The sequence below is a fragment of the Macaca mulatta genome, chromosome 2, assembly GCF_049350105.2.
Source record: "Macaca mulatta isolate MMU2019108-1 chromosome 2, T2T-MMU8v2.0, whole genome shotgun sequence".
Taxonomy (NCBI): Eukaryota; Metazoa; Chordata; class Mammalia; order Primates; family Cercopithecidae; genus Macaca; species Macaca mulatta.
This window is the reverse complement of record NC_133407.1, coordinates 100450400-100465625: the sequence shown is the minus strand read 5'-3', so window position 1 is coordinate 100465625 and position 15226 is coordinate 100450400. Positions and strand designations below refer to the sequence as shown.

At 40.8% G+C, this 15226-nt stretch overlaps 1 protein-coding gene across 6 annotated transcripts in view; it reads right to left on the bottom strand.

The window, feature by feature from the left end:
- OXSR1 (oxidative stress responsive kinase 1) overlaps positions 1 to 15226 on the bottom strand; it is a 93773-nt gene that overhangs the window by 49491 nt on the left and 29056 nt on the right. For 5 of the 6 annotated variants that reach the window (XM_077990139.1, XM_077990140.1, XM_077990141.1 and 2 more), the window contains 1 exon segment: positions 9223 to 9364. In XM_077990139.1, the coding sequence (XP_077846265.1) occupies positions 9223 to 9364 (142 nt within the window). 6 annotated transcript variants of the gene reach the window in all.

The window sequence follows — 15226 nt, the reverse complement described above, 5'->3', positions numbered from 1 at the left end:
TGAACAAAAGTGGTTTCTACAACTTCCTAGTTGTTCCCTTAACATAGGTGTTCTTGATCCCAGCACTACTGATATTTGGGCTGGGTAATTCTGTCATAAGGGGTTTCCTGGACATGATAGGATAAATTTAGCAGTATCCCTGGTCTTCACCCATTACATGTCAGTAGCACATTCCACTCCCCAACTCCAGCCCCTGTTGTGACAACCAAAAATGGCTCCAGGTATTGCTAAATGTCCTGAGAACCACTGCTAATAGGAAATGGCATAACCTCTATTTCCCCTTTCCTTCCTTCCTTCCTTCCTTCCTTCCTTCCTTCCTTCCTTCCTTCCTTCCTTCCTTCCTTTCCTTCCTTCCTTCCGCTGGAATGTGGATGTGGTGGAAATCAACTTGGGTCATGAAGCAAGAACTTAGAGCTAGTAGAGCAATAAAATCAGAGCCTGAGTCCCTGACTCCATGGAGTCATCATACTGGACTGATGTCATTTATGGCCAGACTATTATGTGAAAGAAAAACAATAATCTTCTATAGCCCTGTAAATCAGAGGTTGGCAAACTACAGCCCACAAACTGAATCCAGTCCACTGCCTGTTTCTGTAAAAGATGCAACCATGCCTATTCAGCTACAGATTGTCTATAGCCGCTTTCATACCAGAAAAACAAAGTAGTGGTGACAGAGAACATCTCACCCACAAAGTCTAAAATATTTGCTATCTGGCCCTTTACAGAAAAGGTTTGCCACCCTCCGGTGTACAAAATAATGACAACGACTGTTCACTGATTCTTGTGTGCTAAATACTATTCTAAGGGCACTGTATATATTACCTCATTTAATCTTCACAACTACTTTATGAGATAGATACTATCGCATCCCTACGTTATAGATGAGAAAATAAGGCAAAAGAGATTAAGTAACTTGCCAGAGGTCACCCAATTAGTGACAGGGTTGGGATCTGAATCTAGGCAGTCTGCTTCTAAAGACTGCTAAGAAAGACTATGCTAACCAATGAAGCTGAGTATCCATCGACTTAATATCAGTTACATTTTTTTGGTCACTAACTCAATAGAATTTTAGTCTGCCACTGAGATTAATTTTAAATATATTGTGTTGTCCTCTTTTACTTAGCATATCCATGTATCTATTTTCTCAAGTCAAAGTTTTTACTTCAGAACACTGATGAAAGTATCTTTTTCCTAAACCTTTATAAATCTAGAATTTCTATAGTGAATAGCAAAATTAACCCAAAATATACACTGAAGTATACATTTAGGGTCATTGTCTTTTTTTTTTTCTTTTTAAGAATGCAATGAGTGGATTCATATCAATTTCAGGCACAAAGAAATTCAGTTTCTGCTTTACTTTGTATAACATCTACTTTGCATAATGTATCAACTCTCATTTAACTAAATGAGTAACATCCTTTTTAAAAGTGGCCTAAAATGCTGCCATTTCAAAAACATTATCTTGACATAATGTCACTGTTAAAACTGTCCTGGGAATTCCCATTCAGAATTGCCCTCAGTTAGCTTATAAGCCACTGAAAAACTCTATAGACCCATTGTATAAGCTCAAGCAAATCCCCTAATAAGACCTCTTTTTTCACCAGCAAAGTAAGATTAATAATAGCAATGTATTACCCATGCATGTGATAATATATAAAGTTTTTTGTTTCAAAATTAATTTTAAGAATACAAAATATAATAACTTTTTTTCTTTAGAGATTTTCTTCAGGAATTTCTTTAGATAGAACAAAAATGTATTTATTTCTTATGACAATCTCAAGGCAACCAAATGCACATGAAGAGTAGAATCTTCCAGCTACAGCTGAGCGAAGAAAATAGATAAATCTTCCCCCTTAAAAAGCAATCTTAAAGCTGGACAAATATGATAAAACAACCATTTCGGTGCTCTGGAAATCAACCTGAGAAACATTTTATGCTTGAAAAACAGCTGCACTTCAGGTAAGAACACTGAGACTCTATGGTGTTCTGCTCTGGGACTAGCCCCAACACTTCCTAGCCCAGCTCAGTCAGCATGGAGGTTCTACGGCAGACAGACCATGAAGACTGGCAGCTTCTCTGTCACGGTTAAAAAAGACTCCTTTGATTGGACATGGTAGGCAACACCTATACCCAGTGACACTGTCAACTAAAGTGACATTCTGAAGGGTGACCAGCAGGAGAGGGTTAACAGTGGCTCTACTAGCCTGTCGTAGCAGTCTAGATAGAGACAAACATATTCTTGGCCAAAGGTACACAGTGGAGACAAAGAGGCCCCTGCTATTCACACACTCCTGGCCAACCCTGAGGATGTGCACATGAATATAGGAGACAAAAGGGCCTATCCAAAAATGAAACCCAGGCAAACTGGAAAACAGAAATTGAACTTAGAAAATGTTCATTTCTAAACCCACAGAAAAATCCAATGGAAGACAGCCAAACAGAACCCTCTGATCATCTTCCTCACAGAAACACCAAATTGAACAACTACCTACATGAAAAAGCACCTTCCTAAGAACCAAAACTCAGGTGAATGATCACAGTACCTGATTTCAACTTCACATCACTGTTAGAGACACTAACGGTGATAGGAAAGACAGTCTTGAATTGTCAATGCCACCCCTTCCCCATCCCCTGGCAGTAGCTGCAGGGCACAGAGGGAGAATCTGTGCCTGCACTGGAACTCAGTGCTGCTCTGTCACAGCAGAAAGCAACGCCAGGTAGAGCTTAGCCAGCACCCATGGAGGAAGCACTTAGACCGGCTCTAGCCAGGGGGAATCGCGCATCTCAGCAGTCAGAACCTGAGTTCTGTCAAGTTGTGCCTCTGCAGGCTAAAGTGCTCTGGGGTCTTAAACAAATTTGTAAGGCAGTCAAGGCTACAAAGAATGCAATTCCTGGGCAAGTTCTGGTGCTGTACTGGACTTGGAGCCAATGGACTTGCAGAGCACACAACCCAGTGAGACACCAATGGGGCAGCCAAGGGACTGCTTGTGCCACCCTTTCCCCCTACCCCAGGCAGCATAGCTTGCAGCTCTGGGAGAGACTCCTTTCTTCTGCTTGAAGAGAGTAAAGGGAAGAGTAGAGGACTTTGTTGTGCAACTTGAGTATCAGCTCAGACACAGTGGAACAGGGTACCAGGCAGAGTCTAGCTCCTAGATGACATTTCTAGACACACCCTGGGCCAGAAGGGAATTCACTGCCTTAAAGAAAAGGACCTAGTTCTGGTAGATTTCATCACCTGCTAACTAAGGAACCTTTGGTCCCTGTATAATTGGCAGTGGCAACCAAGCAGTAGTTGCTGTGGACCTTAGGTGAGACTCAGAGACATGCTGGCTTCAGGTGTGACCCAACACATTCCAAGCTATGGTGGCTACACGGAGGGACTCCTTCTGTTTGAGAAAAGAGGGAAGAGTTAAGGGGACTTTGTCTTGCAGCTTAGTTACCAGCTGGACCACGGTTGGGTAGAGCACCAAGCAGACTTTTGGGGTCCCCAATTCCAGGCCTTGGCTCTTAGATGGCATTTCTGGACCTGCCCTGGGCCAGAGGGGAGCCAGCTGCCCTGAAGGGAGAGTCCTAGGACTGGCAGCATTCACCCCAAGCTGACTGAAGAGCTCTTGGGCCCCAACTGAACACTGGGGGTAGCCAGGCAGTACTTGCCATGAGCTTGGGGCAGTGGTGGCCATGGGGAGAGACTCCTCTACTTGTGGAAAGGGGAGGGAAGAGTGGGAAGGACTCTGTCTTGTGGTTTGGATGCCAGCTTAGCTGCAGTAGAACAGAGGACCAGGTAGATTCCTAAGGTTTCTGACTCCAGGCCCTGGCTCTCTGATGGCATCTCTGCACCCACCCAGGGCAGGGGTGAAATCACTGTCTTGAAAGGAGGAACACAGGCCTGGCTGGCTTTGCCATCTGCTGATTGCAGAGCCCTAAGGCCTTGAACAACATAAGAAATAACTGGGTAGTGGTTACCATGGGCCCTGGGGGAGACCCAGAGCTGTGATGTCTTCAAGTCTGATCCAGGACAGTCCCAGTGGTGGTGGCCACAAGAGTGCTTGTGTCACCCCTCCCCCAGCTCCAGACAGCTCCGCCCAGAGACAGAGAGACTACATTTGCTTGGGAGAAAGCAAGGAAAGAGAAAAAGAGTCTCTGCCTGGTAATCAGAGAATTCCCCAGGATCTTATCCAAGACCACCAAGGTGGTTCCACTATGAGTCTATAAGAGTCCAAGACTAGTCTGGGTAACACAAGAAGACCGAATCTCTACCAAAAAAAATTTTTTTAATTAACCAGGTGTAGGGTCCAGCCCTATGGGGCTTAGAGGGTGTTCTCCCTGTGTGTGGAGAAGAGAGATTGTAATTAATAAAGACACAAGACAAACAGATAAAGACAAAACAGCTGGGCCTGGGGGACCACTACCATCAAGACGCAGAGACCGGTAGTGGCCCCGAACGGCTGGGCACACTGATATTTACTGCATACAAGACAAGGGGGGCAGTGTAAGGAGGGTGAATCTTCTAAGTGATAAGGTGAAGCAAGTCACATGATCACAGGATAGGAGGCCCTTCCCTTTTAGGTAGCCGAAGCAGAGAGAGAAGGCAGCATACATCAGGGTTTTCTTCTATGCACTTATAAGAAAGATCAAAGACTTTAAGACTTTCACTATTCCTTCTACCGCTATCTGCTATCTACTACGAACTTCAAAGAGGAACCAGGAGTACGGGAGGAACATGAAAATGGACAAGGAGCGTGACCACTGAAGTGCAGCACCACAGTGAGGGGTTTAGGCCTCCAGATGACTGTGGGCAGGCCTGGATAATATCCCGCCTTCCACAAGAAGCTGGTGGAGCAGAGTGTTCCCTGACTCTTCCTAGGAAAGGAGACTCCCTTTCGCGGTCTGCTAAGTAATGGGTGTCCTCCCAGACACTGGCATTACCTCTTGATCAAGGAGCCCTCAAGTGGCCCTTATGGGGGGCGTGACAGAGGGCTCACCTCTTGCCTTCTAGGTCACTTCTCACAATGCCCCTTCAGCACCTGACCCTATACTCGCTGGTTATTCCTAGATTGTATTAGTAATGTAACAAAGAGTAATATTAAAAGCTAATGATTAATGTTTATAAAAATAATTGATAGTTGTCCATGATCATCTCTATATCTAATTTGTATTATGACTATTCTTATTCTAACTATGTTCTTTATTATACTGAAACAGTTTGTGCCTTCAGTCTCTTGCCTGGGCACCTAGGTAATCTTTCGCCCACAACCAGGCATGGTGGCACATGCCTGTAGTCCCAGCTACTGGAGAGGCTGGGGCAGGACGATTGCTTGAGCTGAGGAGTTTCAGCTGCAAGTGAGCTACAATCATGCCACTACACTCCAGCCTGGGTGACAGAGAAAGAATCTGTCTCTAAAAAGGAAAAAGAAAAGTCAGTTCCCTTCAAACTCATGCCACCCAGCTTTAATATTATACTTTCTGTCTCTGTTGTTCATTAAGTCTTGCTTTCCAAGTCATCTTGCCCTATCTCAAGAAACTTTAACAATCACAGAGACAATCCACGTAATATCCTGCCTCTGAGTTCACTGATGCCGTCTCTAAAGACCCCTCCTCCACTCTACCTGGGTCATCTACTTCCTCCATTTTTTATCTTGTTATCACCAAAACTGACCCAATTATGAAATACTAATTCAGACACCCCACTCTCCTATCTTTCGAGATAACTGTTCAACTACTCTACTATGACTACTCTGACTTCAAAGATCACTAATCCACTGACCTGTCTTGATTTTCCATCAGCCTCATCCAGTTTTCAAGATTTTAATCATGCTCTAATAACCTGACTCCCTCTTGTCCCTTTGTTCTACAAACTGCTTGTTTGGAGCCCAAGTCCCAAAGAGCATCTTTAGCAAAACTAAAAGACAAAAACGGAGAGAGTAATTTTTTTTTTCTTTTTGACACAGAGTCTTGCTCTGTTGCCCCAGCTGGAGTGTAATGGCATGATCACAGCTCACTGCAGACTCAAACTTTGGGGCTCACTTGAACCTCCCACCTCAGTCTCCTGAGTAGCTGAGACCACAGGCGTGCGCCACCATATCTGGATAAATTTTTTTTTTTTTTTTTTTTGAGACAGTCTCACTCCGTTGCCCAGGCTGGAGTGCACTGGTGCGATCTTGGCTTACTACAAGCTCCTGCCTCAGCCTCCGGAGTAGCAAGGACTACAGACACCCGCCACCACACCCAGCTAATTTTTTGTATTTTTAGTAGAGATGGAGTTTCACCGTGTTAGCCAGGATGGTCTCAATTCCCTGACCTTGTGATCTGCCTGCCTCGGCCTCCCAAAGTGCTGGGATTACAAGCATGAGCCACCATGCCCGGCCCATATCTGAATAATTTTTTAAAACTTTTTTGTAGAGACAAGGTCTCACTGTGTTGCCCAGGCTGGTATTAAACTCCTGGGCTCAAGCAATCCGCCCGCTTCGGCCTCTCAAAGTGCTGGGATTATAGGCATGAGCCACCATGCCAAGCTGAAAGAGTAATTTTTTTTTTTTTTTTTTTTTTTTTTGAGACGGAGTCTCGCTCTGTCGCCCAGGCTGGAGTGCAGTGGCGTGATCTCGGCTCCCTGCAAGCTCCGCCTCCCGGGTTCACGCCATTCTCCCGCCTCAGCCTCCCAAGTAGCTGAGACTACAGGCGCCCGCCACCACGCCCGGCTAGTTTTTTGTATTTTTAGTAGAGACGGGGTTTCACCATGTTAGCCAGGATAGTCTCGATCTCCTGACCTCGTGATCCACCCGCCTCGGCCTCCCAAAGTGCTGGGATTACAGGCTTGAGCCACCGCGCCCGGCGAGTAATTTTTAATATATAAAAAGCTCAGGATAAAAAAAAGGCAGGAAGATACCAGTAGAAAAACAGGCAAAAGTTGAGCTGGGCTCAGTAACATGTGCCTGTAATCCCTGCTACTTGTGAGACTGAGGTGGGAGGAATGCCTGAGCCCAGGAGTTCAAGACCAGCCTGGGCAACACAGCACGACCCCATTTCAAAATAAAAGAAAAACAGGCAAAAATCACAAGCAGATGAGTCACAACAGGAAATACCAATTCCTTCATATAAATCTGTGTCCAACCTCACTAATAATCCAAGATGTCAAAATTGATACTATTCTTCATGTATCGAAATGTGTAAATTAAAATTTTTAATAGGCAAGGCTAGCAAGGGACCAGTGAATCTACCATTCTTATGCACTGCTAATAGATGTATAAATCACTACATTTCTGAAAAGCACTTTGGCAATGTCTTTTAAGATTCTTTAAAATGTGTTTTATGGAAAGCCAGATTTTTAAAAATTATAAAAATCACAGAGGAAAGTATTCATCACAGTGTTAAAAGCAATATAAACATAAAATATTTGGAGAATGGTTCCATGTATCATATAAAAATATGTCACACTACACACTCAGAATCTGAACCCAGGAACAAAATAGATTTAAATAAAATTGTCTCCATTCCAAATCCAGGGACTAGTTCTGGTCCCGAACCAAATGGTGTAGGTTTACGCTTCCCTGTTCCTCCCCTTTAAATATATCTAAAATTCCCAGAAATAATCCAACAGACAATCATAAAAGAACTCTGAAAGGAGAAAAGAGGAAAGCAGAGTGGCTACGGGCCTCAGAACTTGAACGACAACATGGCATTATGTTTTCTGAGTTTTTCATCATCATAGGAAAGGTTTAAAAAAAAAGTTTCCTGAGCTTTCCTTTAATCTACTATAACTCAGACTGGGCATTAGAGAGCCCTGAAATCCAGAACTATTGACTGACATATATCAAAAAGAGCCCCAAGCCTGCTCTCTCTCTGCCTAAAGGAGCAGAAAAGGGGCAGTCCAGCAGAAATCTAATAGGTGGTCCCATCCCTGACTCCATACTTGGAGTTGCAGGAGAGCCCACCATGCCTAAAGAGCAGTGCCAATAAAGAGCAGACAGGGGACTTCATCCCCTCCCCCATATGCAGTACAGCCAGTAGGCCCACATCACCCACATCAGTAGCACCAGTCGGCACAGCTGGCATCTCTTAGCCCTCCACTCAGCAGCAAAGGACTACGCAGGTCCAGTGTTTCCCAACTCCCCACCCAGGAGCAAAGAATGGTCTAAGGGAATAGCCTTCCATCCCCACAGGCAATATCAACAGGGACTGAATGGAAGCCCCACTGGCACCAGGTGGGAGTCCACATGATGGGACTAGGAGAGTGCTCACAGACCCGTAAGTCCTGAGTCCAGCATCTACCACGTATTCTCCACTTGGCAGCAACTGGCCCAGGGAAATCCACTCCACTCCCATAGATGGCATGATCAAGGATTGAATGGAAGTCCCCACAGTGCCAGGAGAAAAAAAAATCAGACTAGAAAAGCACTGCAAGGGCTCTAAAAATCAAATTATCATTGGAATCATAGCTCACAATAGTATGCCAGGGCCTATACACAAAACCTAAACAGAGCACTTAGCTACTAAGATAGATCATTTAGATAGAATCATGAAATATTAAAATGTTCTTATTTATTAAAGAACAAAAAAAAAGGGCTGGGCACAGTGGCTTATGCCTGTAACCCCAGCACTTTAGAAGGCCATGGCAGGAAGATCGCTTTGAGACCAGGAGTTCAAGAACAGCCTGGGCAACATAGCGAGACCCCATCTTTATGAAAATTAAAAATTAGCCTGAGGAGGCTGAGGTGGGAGGATCACTTGAGCCCAGGAGTTTGAGGTTGCAGTGAGCTATGATCATGCCACTCCAGCCTGGGTGACTAAGACAGACTCTGTTTAAAAAAAAAAAAAAAGAAAAAAAGGCTGTAATTAAAAAAATGTTATTTTACAAAAAGTTTTTAATAATTTAGGGAAATACTGAAGATATAATGTAAAATTTTAAAAGCAAGACACAAAATTACATATACAATATTGTTTTAGATATTTTTTAACCATATAAAAGAAAATGGAAAGCAATATTCCAAAATGTTATCAAGTGATTGCCTTTTGATAAGAAATTATGAATTTTTCCTGTTTTTATATTTTCTGGTTTCACTAAAGTACCTGTTTAATGTTTACTAGCTGTATAATTAAGACTCTAACCACAGTGTACTAAAACTAGTGATACAAAGAGCTATGATAACACTCAGAGATCATGATTCTGTAAGAGTGGGAATGGCCTTAATGAGATGATATAACACAAGAGTGTTGTCTTTTACATACCTGTGGATCTGTCCATTTTTATGCAGATATTCCAGTCCTTCCAGTACTTCTCGGAGTATCGTAGCAATGGTAGATTCATCTAGGACTCCACTTTTGTGTTCCCCTTTTGCCACAATGTGCTTAATAATATCCAGAACAGAACCTGAAAACAGAAGACATAATTTTCTAAAAATCTCTAAATCATTCAATATAATTCAGATCCATTTTAGAATCAAAACACATGTAAACCTTCTCATAAACTTAATTGTGCAGGAATGAAAAAAACAGCAAATATGAGGAAATATAGAAGTTTAAAATTAGTAACTTATTTTCAATTCCAATCTAAAACAAAAAGTAGCCTGCTAATATTCAAATAGTATGTTATGCCAGCATCTCCTCTGGATGTCTAGAGAGAATCTGAAGAGGTAGTAGAGAATATTTAACTGCCCCTAAATAATCCCTAGGTAAACCATGCTCGTCAGTACTATTATAAGATACCACAAACCAATGCAGGCTTTTGACACCAGATTAGAATATGCACTGCTGTATGACTAAAGATATAAAAATACAATTGAAATGCCAATCAAATCAGGAGCGAAATACTTGGAGGGTAAGGATCACATACATACACAAACTAACTTAGGACTAAAATTATTTTTCAGGTTAATAAATTATAGAAATAAAATAGCTAAGGCAAAGATAAATACAAAAAGAATAAAAATTACAGTTCTTTTTAAGTAACAGTCCAGACGTGTTATCAATCCTAAACTTCCCAGGATAAGAAATAATGCTCCTACTAAAGGTTGAAGGCAGAGGAGGAAAAGACACCTATATGGTAATTAAAAGCACAGTGCTGACTACCAAAACTGAAGATTATAATCAGTAAAAAGTTTGGTGAAAATTTGTAAGATTTCTGGCCATATAATGGCCCATAACCATCACAGAACCAAAACAAAACAATATTAGCAACTGTGCCAAGAAGTTTAGAACATTACATAGACTGCACAGAAAATATTCAATACCCATTTCTTGGTACAAGACCTCAATGATCAAGACTAAAATCAAAACAACCACTTACACAGTTCTCTTAAAAACTTGCCCTACTGGGTACTTTTACTTCACACACTTAACAAGAAAAAATATACTTCCAAATACATAGAAAGAAGATGGAATTCTCAAAAACATGAAGGACTGAACACAAGTTTATTTTAGCTCCTACTTAAAATCCACTAACTTGGTAAACTTAGTTAAAAAGGCATAAACCCATAATTTAAAAAGAGAACAGGAAAGATAACAGAAGAGAGATGGCAACAATATTCTGGAAGATAGCAGAAAAAGAAAAAGTAAATAAGCACAGTGGAGAAATCTGAACTTCAGTGCTTGCAGAGGAGCTATGCCATTTAGGACAAAGTGATCCCTACCCAGAGCTCCAGAAAGGCTCAGAACTACACACACCAAGTACCATATGTGAGGAAGGAGTGAAGGAAAGGGTTGAAAACAGAGAAACTGGTTGAAAGTTCAGATAAGATTCTCAGATCCCTCTTCCTCCCTGAGGCTTGCCCACTAATACTCTCCACCTCTGATAGGACATAGGCAGTTTATTCTCTGAAGAGAGTGAACCAGAGAGGCTTACTCTCCAGACAGCTTCCAGACAGGTTTTCCTAACACATTATTACAGTGGTTCTTTCCCCTCTCCATTGCTGGAATTCATAAGTTTGTGATCCAGAAGGGGAGAGACCTCAGGAAGAAGTTTGTTCTGCTTAATCAACCACACATTAATCCCCAAAGCAAAGTGATTATACCAAAGGGCCACATGTTTCACTGTTCAAGAAATCCAGGTCACATAAGTACTGCTTAGTAAGAAAACAATTATATTAACACTGATCATAAACACTGTTTATAATGTAATACCTAAAATTATTATAAACACTATTTATAACATAATACCTAAAATAGGGAATGCAAAGGAAAACCAATTTCTACTGGAAATGAAAAATTAACACAACTTATCTACTTAACAATTAAGCCCTATTACATTACATGTGAGATCTAAGACTGGGTGCCACCAAATATGACAAGATAGACAAGATATACATGACATGACTGCTGACTTTAAGGGAACTTCCAGTCTGGTAGATCAAATAAATGCAGCATCAAATATCTTGGGGTACATAAAAAGTGACTAAGTCTGTAAAGAGTTTGAAGCAGGAACTCCTTTTCAAACTTTTAGATTTTTATTGATTTCACATCATCCAATGATCAATGGAGAGATTAAAGCAATGCACATCTCTAGTGTATGTCCAGAACAGACATTTTGAACAAAGTTTATGTAAGAAACCCTTCTTTGGCATAACAATTTATCTTCAGTTTCAAACTCCTCCCAACAATGTAATTCTCATGGGTGGAGGAATCGTCACTAAGACCTTCATCCTTAACTGAGAGATAATGGTCCTGTAAGATCCCCTGCTTCTTATCCATTTGGTTTTCTAAGCCTCTTGTAGCCTCTAACTCGATGACGGTGTTTATAATCCTCCATCCTCAAACATCAAAATTATGAAGAATTCATGTCAGCTAAGAGAAAGGTGAAGAGAAAATATGCTAAGCAAAAGGGGGCAGATTATCAATGAATGACTCAATTAATACCTAAAGTAGGGCCGGGCGCGGTGGCTCAAGCCTGTAATCCCAGCACTTTGGGAGGCCGAGATGGGCGGATCACGAGGTCAGGAGATCGAGACCATCCTGGCTAACACGGTGAAACCCCGTCTCTACTAAGAAATACAAAAAATAGCCGGGCGAGGTGGCAGCGCCTGTGGTCCCAGCTACTCGGGAGGCTGAGGCCGGAGAATGGCGTGAACTCGGGAGGCGGAGCTTGCAGTGAGCTGAGATCTGGCCACTGCACTCCAGCCTGGGCTACAGAGCGAGACTCCGTCTCAAAAAAAAAAAAAACAAAAACAAAAAAAACCTAAAGTAGGAATAATAAGGAAAATTTATAACCGCGTATGTAGTATCTTGTCCTCATGCACAATTTGTAAGAAATAGCATATAGGGATATCTGTTCTCAAACTTTAATGTGTGAAGGAATTACTTGGCAAGCTAGTAAAAATGCATATTCCTAGGCCCTATAAGACAGTCATTCAAGGGAACTGAGGGAGGGCCCAAGAAGCTGGATTTTAAAAGGCATTTAACAACTTAGATTACTTTGATGAAAGTTGTTCATTAAAATCCAAACATTTTTCAGAGTAAAAGTAAATAAATCAAATAATGGGAAACAGGGTATTTGGTACAAATTTTGTAACAAAGCAAAAAGTTTAAATGTAGATCATCTATTCCCAAAAAATAATCCCCTGTCAGGCCTGTGGCATGGAACATTTAAAAAGCAATGCAAAACTTTAATTGTCCAATAAAATCATTATAGAATATAAAAATAATATTGACAAAGTAGTGAAGTGGCTGCTGGCTTCAGACACTTGTTAAGTCTGAAAATTATAACTCAAACTAATGACTCCATCAACAAATTAATTTCCTCACTTTACTAGTATGAAAAGATACTCTTTAAATATAAAATCAAGTTGTTCAATTTAGTTACTGGTATCTCTAAGAAGTTTTAATCAATCTTTAGCCACTACTATGTCTTCCTAAGCCTCAGAAGGTTTCAAAGGGGCCAAAGTTTGCTTGGTCTGAATATTCCATTTTAGACCAAAAGATGTTATAGAAATTTTAAAACCCTGCATTGTTGCTTGAACATCCAAAGCTGGTCACTATTAATATCAGACATTTTATCTGGGTCCTCCTTTAGATCAAGGAAGTCCCCATGCACTTTATCTCTTAGAAAAAGACAAAGTTGAGGGCAGCCTTAAACAACTATCTCAGACAGTGAATTTACCTTAGATTTCTGCATTTCTACACTTCCTCCCTTTAAGTACTACAGGTAACTCTTTTTTCCTCTCAGAAGTTTTCTTAATTACTTTGATTTCTAAAAAGCTTACATTTGCAGTTTGGTGCTAATAAACTGGAAATAGCTATTTATACCAAAAGTGCTTCTAACTTCGAAAGCTTAACTTCCTGTAGTAATAAATCCCAACATTCAACAAGAGAGTTTTAATTAGCAAAGATAGGAATATTACAGTTATAAGGAAGGATCATTAAATGATTATAATATTGACACAATTAAACTTATTTTAACCAGGATGTACACCTGGTTGGTGGGATAAAAGTGACACTCACTATTCATTTTATGATTTAATTAACTTATTAAATTCTACATCAGTACAATGTTCCTAAATCAAAACTACGCTTTTGTTTTCAATATTCTAACTAAAAAAGTTGATGTGAAAGAAGGTACCCTATACATATTTCTGTTAACTCTGGTTATTTATATTTTTAATTTGGGGAGCCTTTGCTTATCAGTAAGCCTCTTCCAAGAGTCCTCTTCTCTCATTCTCTCTGCTCCAACTGTGAATCTGTCAGTTCTCAAGACATATACACACTCCATCCTGTCTTCATCCCCGTTTTCACAGTATTCTCTCTAGCTAGATCACATCTCCCATCCTTCTCCAGCCTCCATTTCACCTGGCTAATTATTAGTTATTCTTTTTAATTTTAATTGTTTTTAGAGACGGAATCTCACTCTGTCACCCAGGCTAGATTGTAGTGGCAAGATCATGGCTTGCCGTAACCTCAAACTCCTGGCCTCAAGCTATCCTCCAGCCTCCCAAGTAGCCAGGGCTACAGGTCCAAGCTTAGCTAGTTGTTTTATTTTTGGTAGAGACAGGGTCTTGCCATATTGCCCAGGCTGGGCTGTTGAACTCCTAGCCTAAAGCAATCCTTCCGCCTTGGCCTCCCAAAGCACTGAGATAGCAGGCATGAGCCACCTCACCCAGGCAATTATTACTTATTCTTTAGATCTCAGGTGGACATCATCTCCAGAGGCAAATCTTAGTTAATCCCACTGCAACTGTTCTCCCTCAATAAGGTTAAGTTCTCCTGGAATTTGTTCCCATAGCCCACAAGAGCAAGGATCTGATGGCTTTATTCACCAATGTACTGGAGACCAATAAGTATTTGATGAATGTCATTTTAATTAAGCTATAATCCTGACACATCTTCCTCCTGTTTAAAAAAAAAAAAAAAGTAAGCTGTGCTTAGTTCTAATTTTTGTTTTCTAAATGTTGCCTAATGTATCACCTCAGTTTAAATGTTTATTTATTTTATAACAAAAGCAAGATTTCATTTTCCTAAAAAGTGCAAAATTTTTAATATTTAAAAGGTTTAGATGTAATGATCATCTAAAATATAAGCACTTATAAAAAGAGTTATGACTAACTGGAACACATTTGAAAATTATCCTCCAGGAAATCTCCTGAGGGCTAGGCTAGAAAAATTGGGTAATGTCCCAGAAAACCTAAGACCAAGAGGGACAAAGAGCTACATTTAAAAAACATCCCACCCATCTACATGTCCTGCCCCTTCTATGATCAAGACATATACTCACTGAGAGAGGGACAGGAATTCTAAAAAAAAAAACTCGTTCTGCTTAGGAGTAGCAGAAAGCATAGGCTGGCATACAGGTATGGACGAGAGAATTAAGCAGACAATTCATTCCCATTCATCAGAGGACTTTTTTGCAAAACATTAAAAAGTTTGTATTACGTATTCTTGTAAATTACAAATAAAGAAAATTATGCTATAGGTGATCAATAACGAAAGACACAGTATTACCTAATACTCCCATATCTCTCCATACTGAAAGAACCATGCTTGACCACCATCTTGAAAGGTGGTAGGTGTTAGCAAGGCTTCCAACCATCATATGAACAGGGCCTTTAACAAAGCAATCCAGTTTCTCCAGTGTGTCACTAATGGGATTGAAACAAAAAGGTGATTCTGGCTACACTGAAAAGCATCAAATGGCAAGGGCTTATTACTATTAATGACTAAAATTTCTTGTGCACCTATTACATGTCAGCACAGCACATGATACGTGATTTACATGTATCATCTCATATACTCCTCATCAATACCCTGA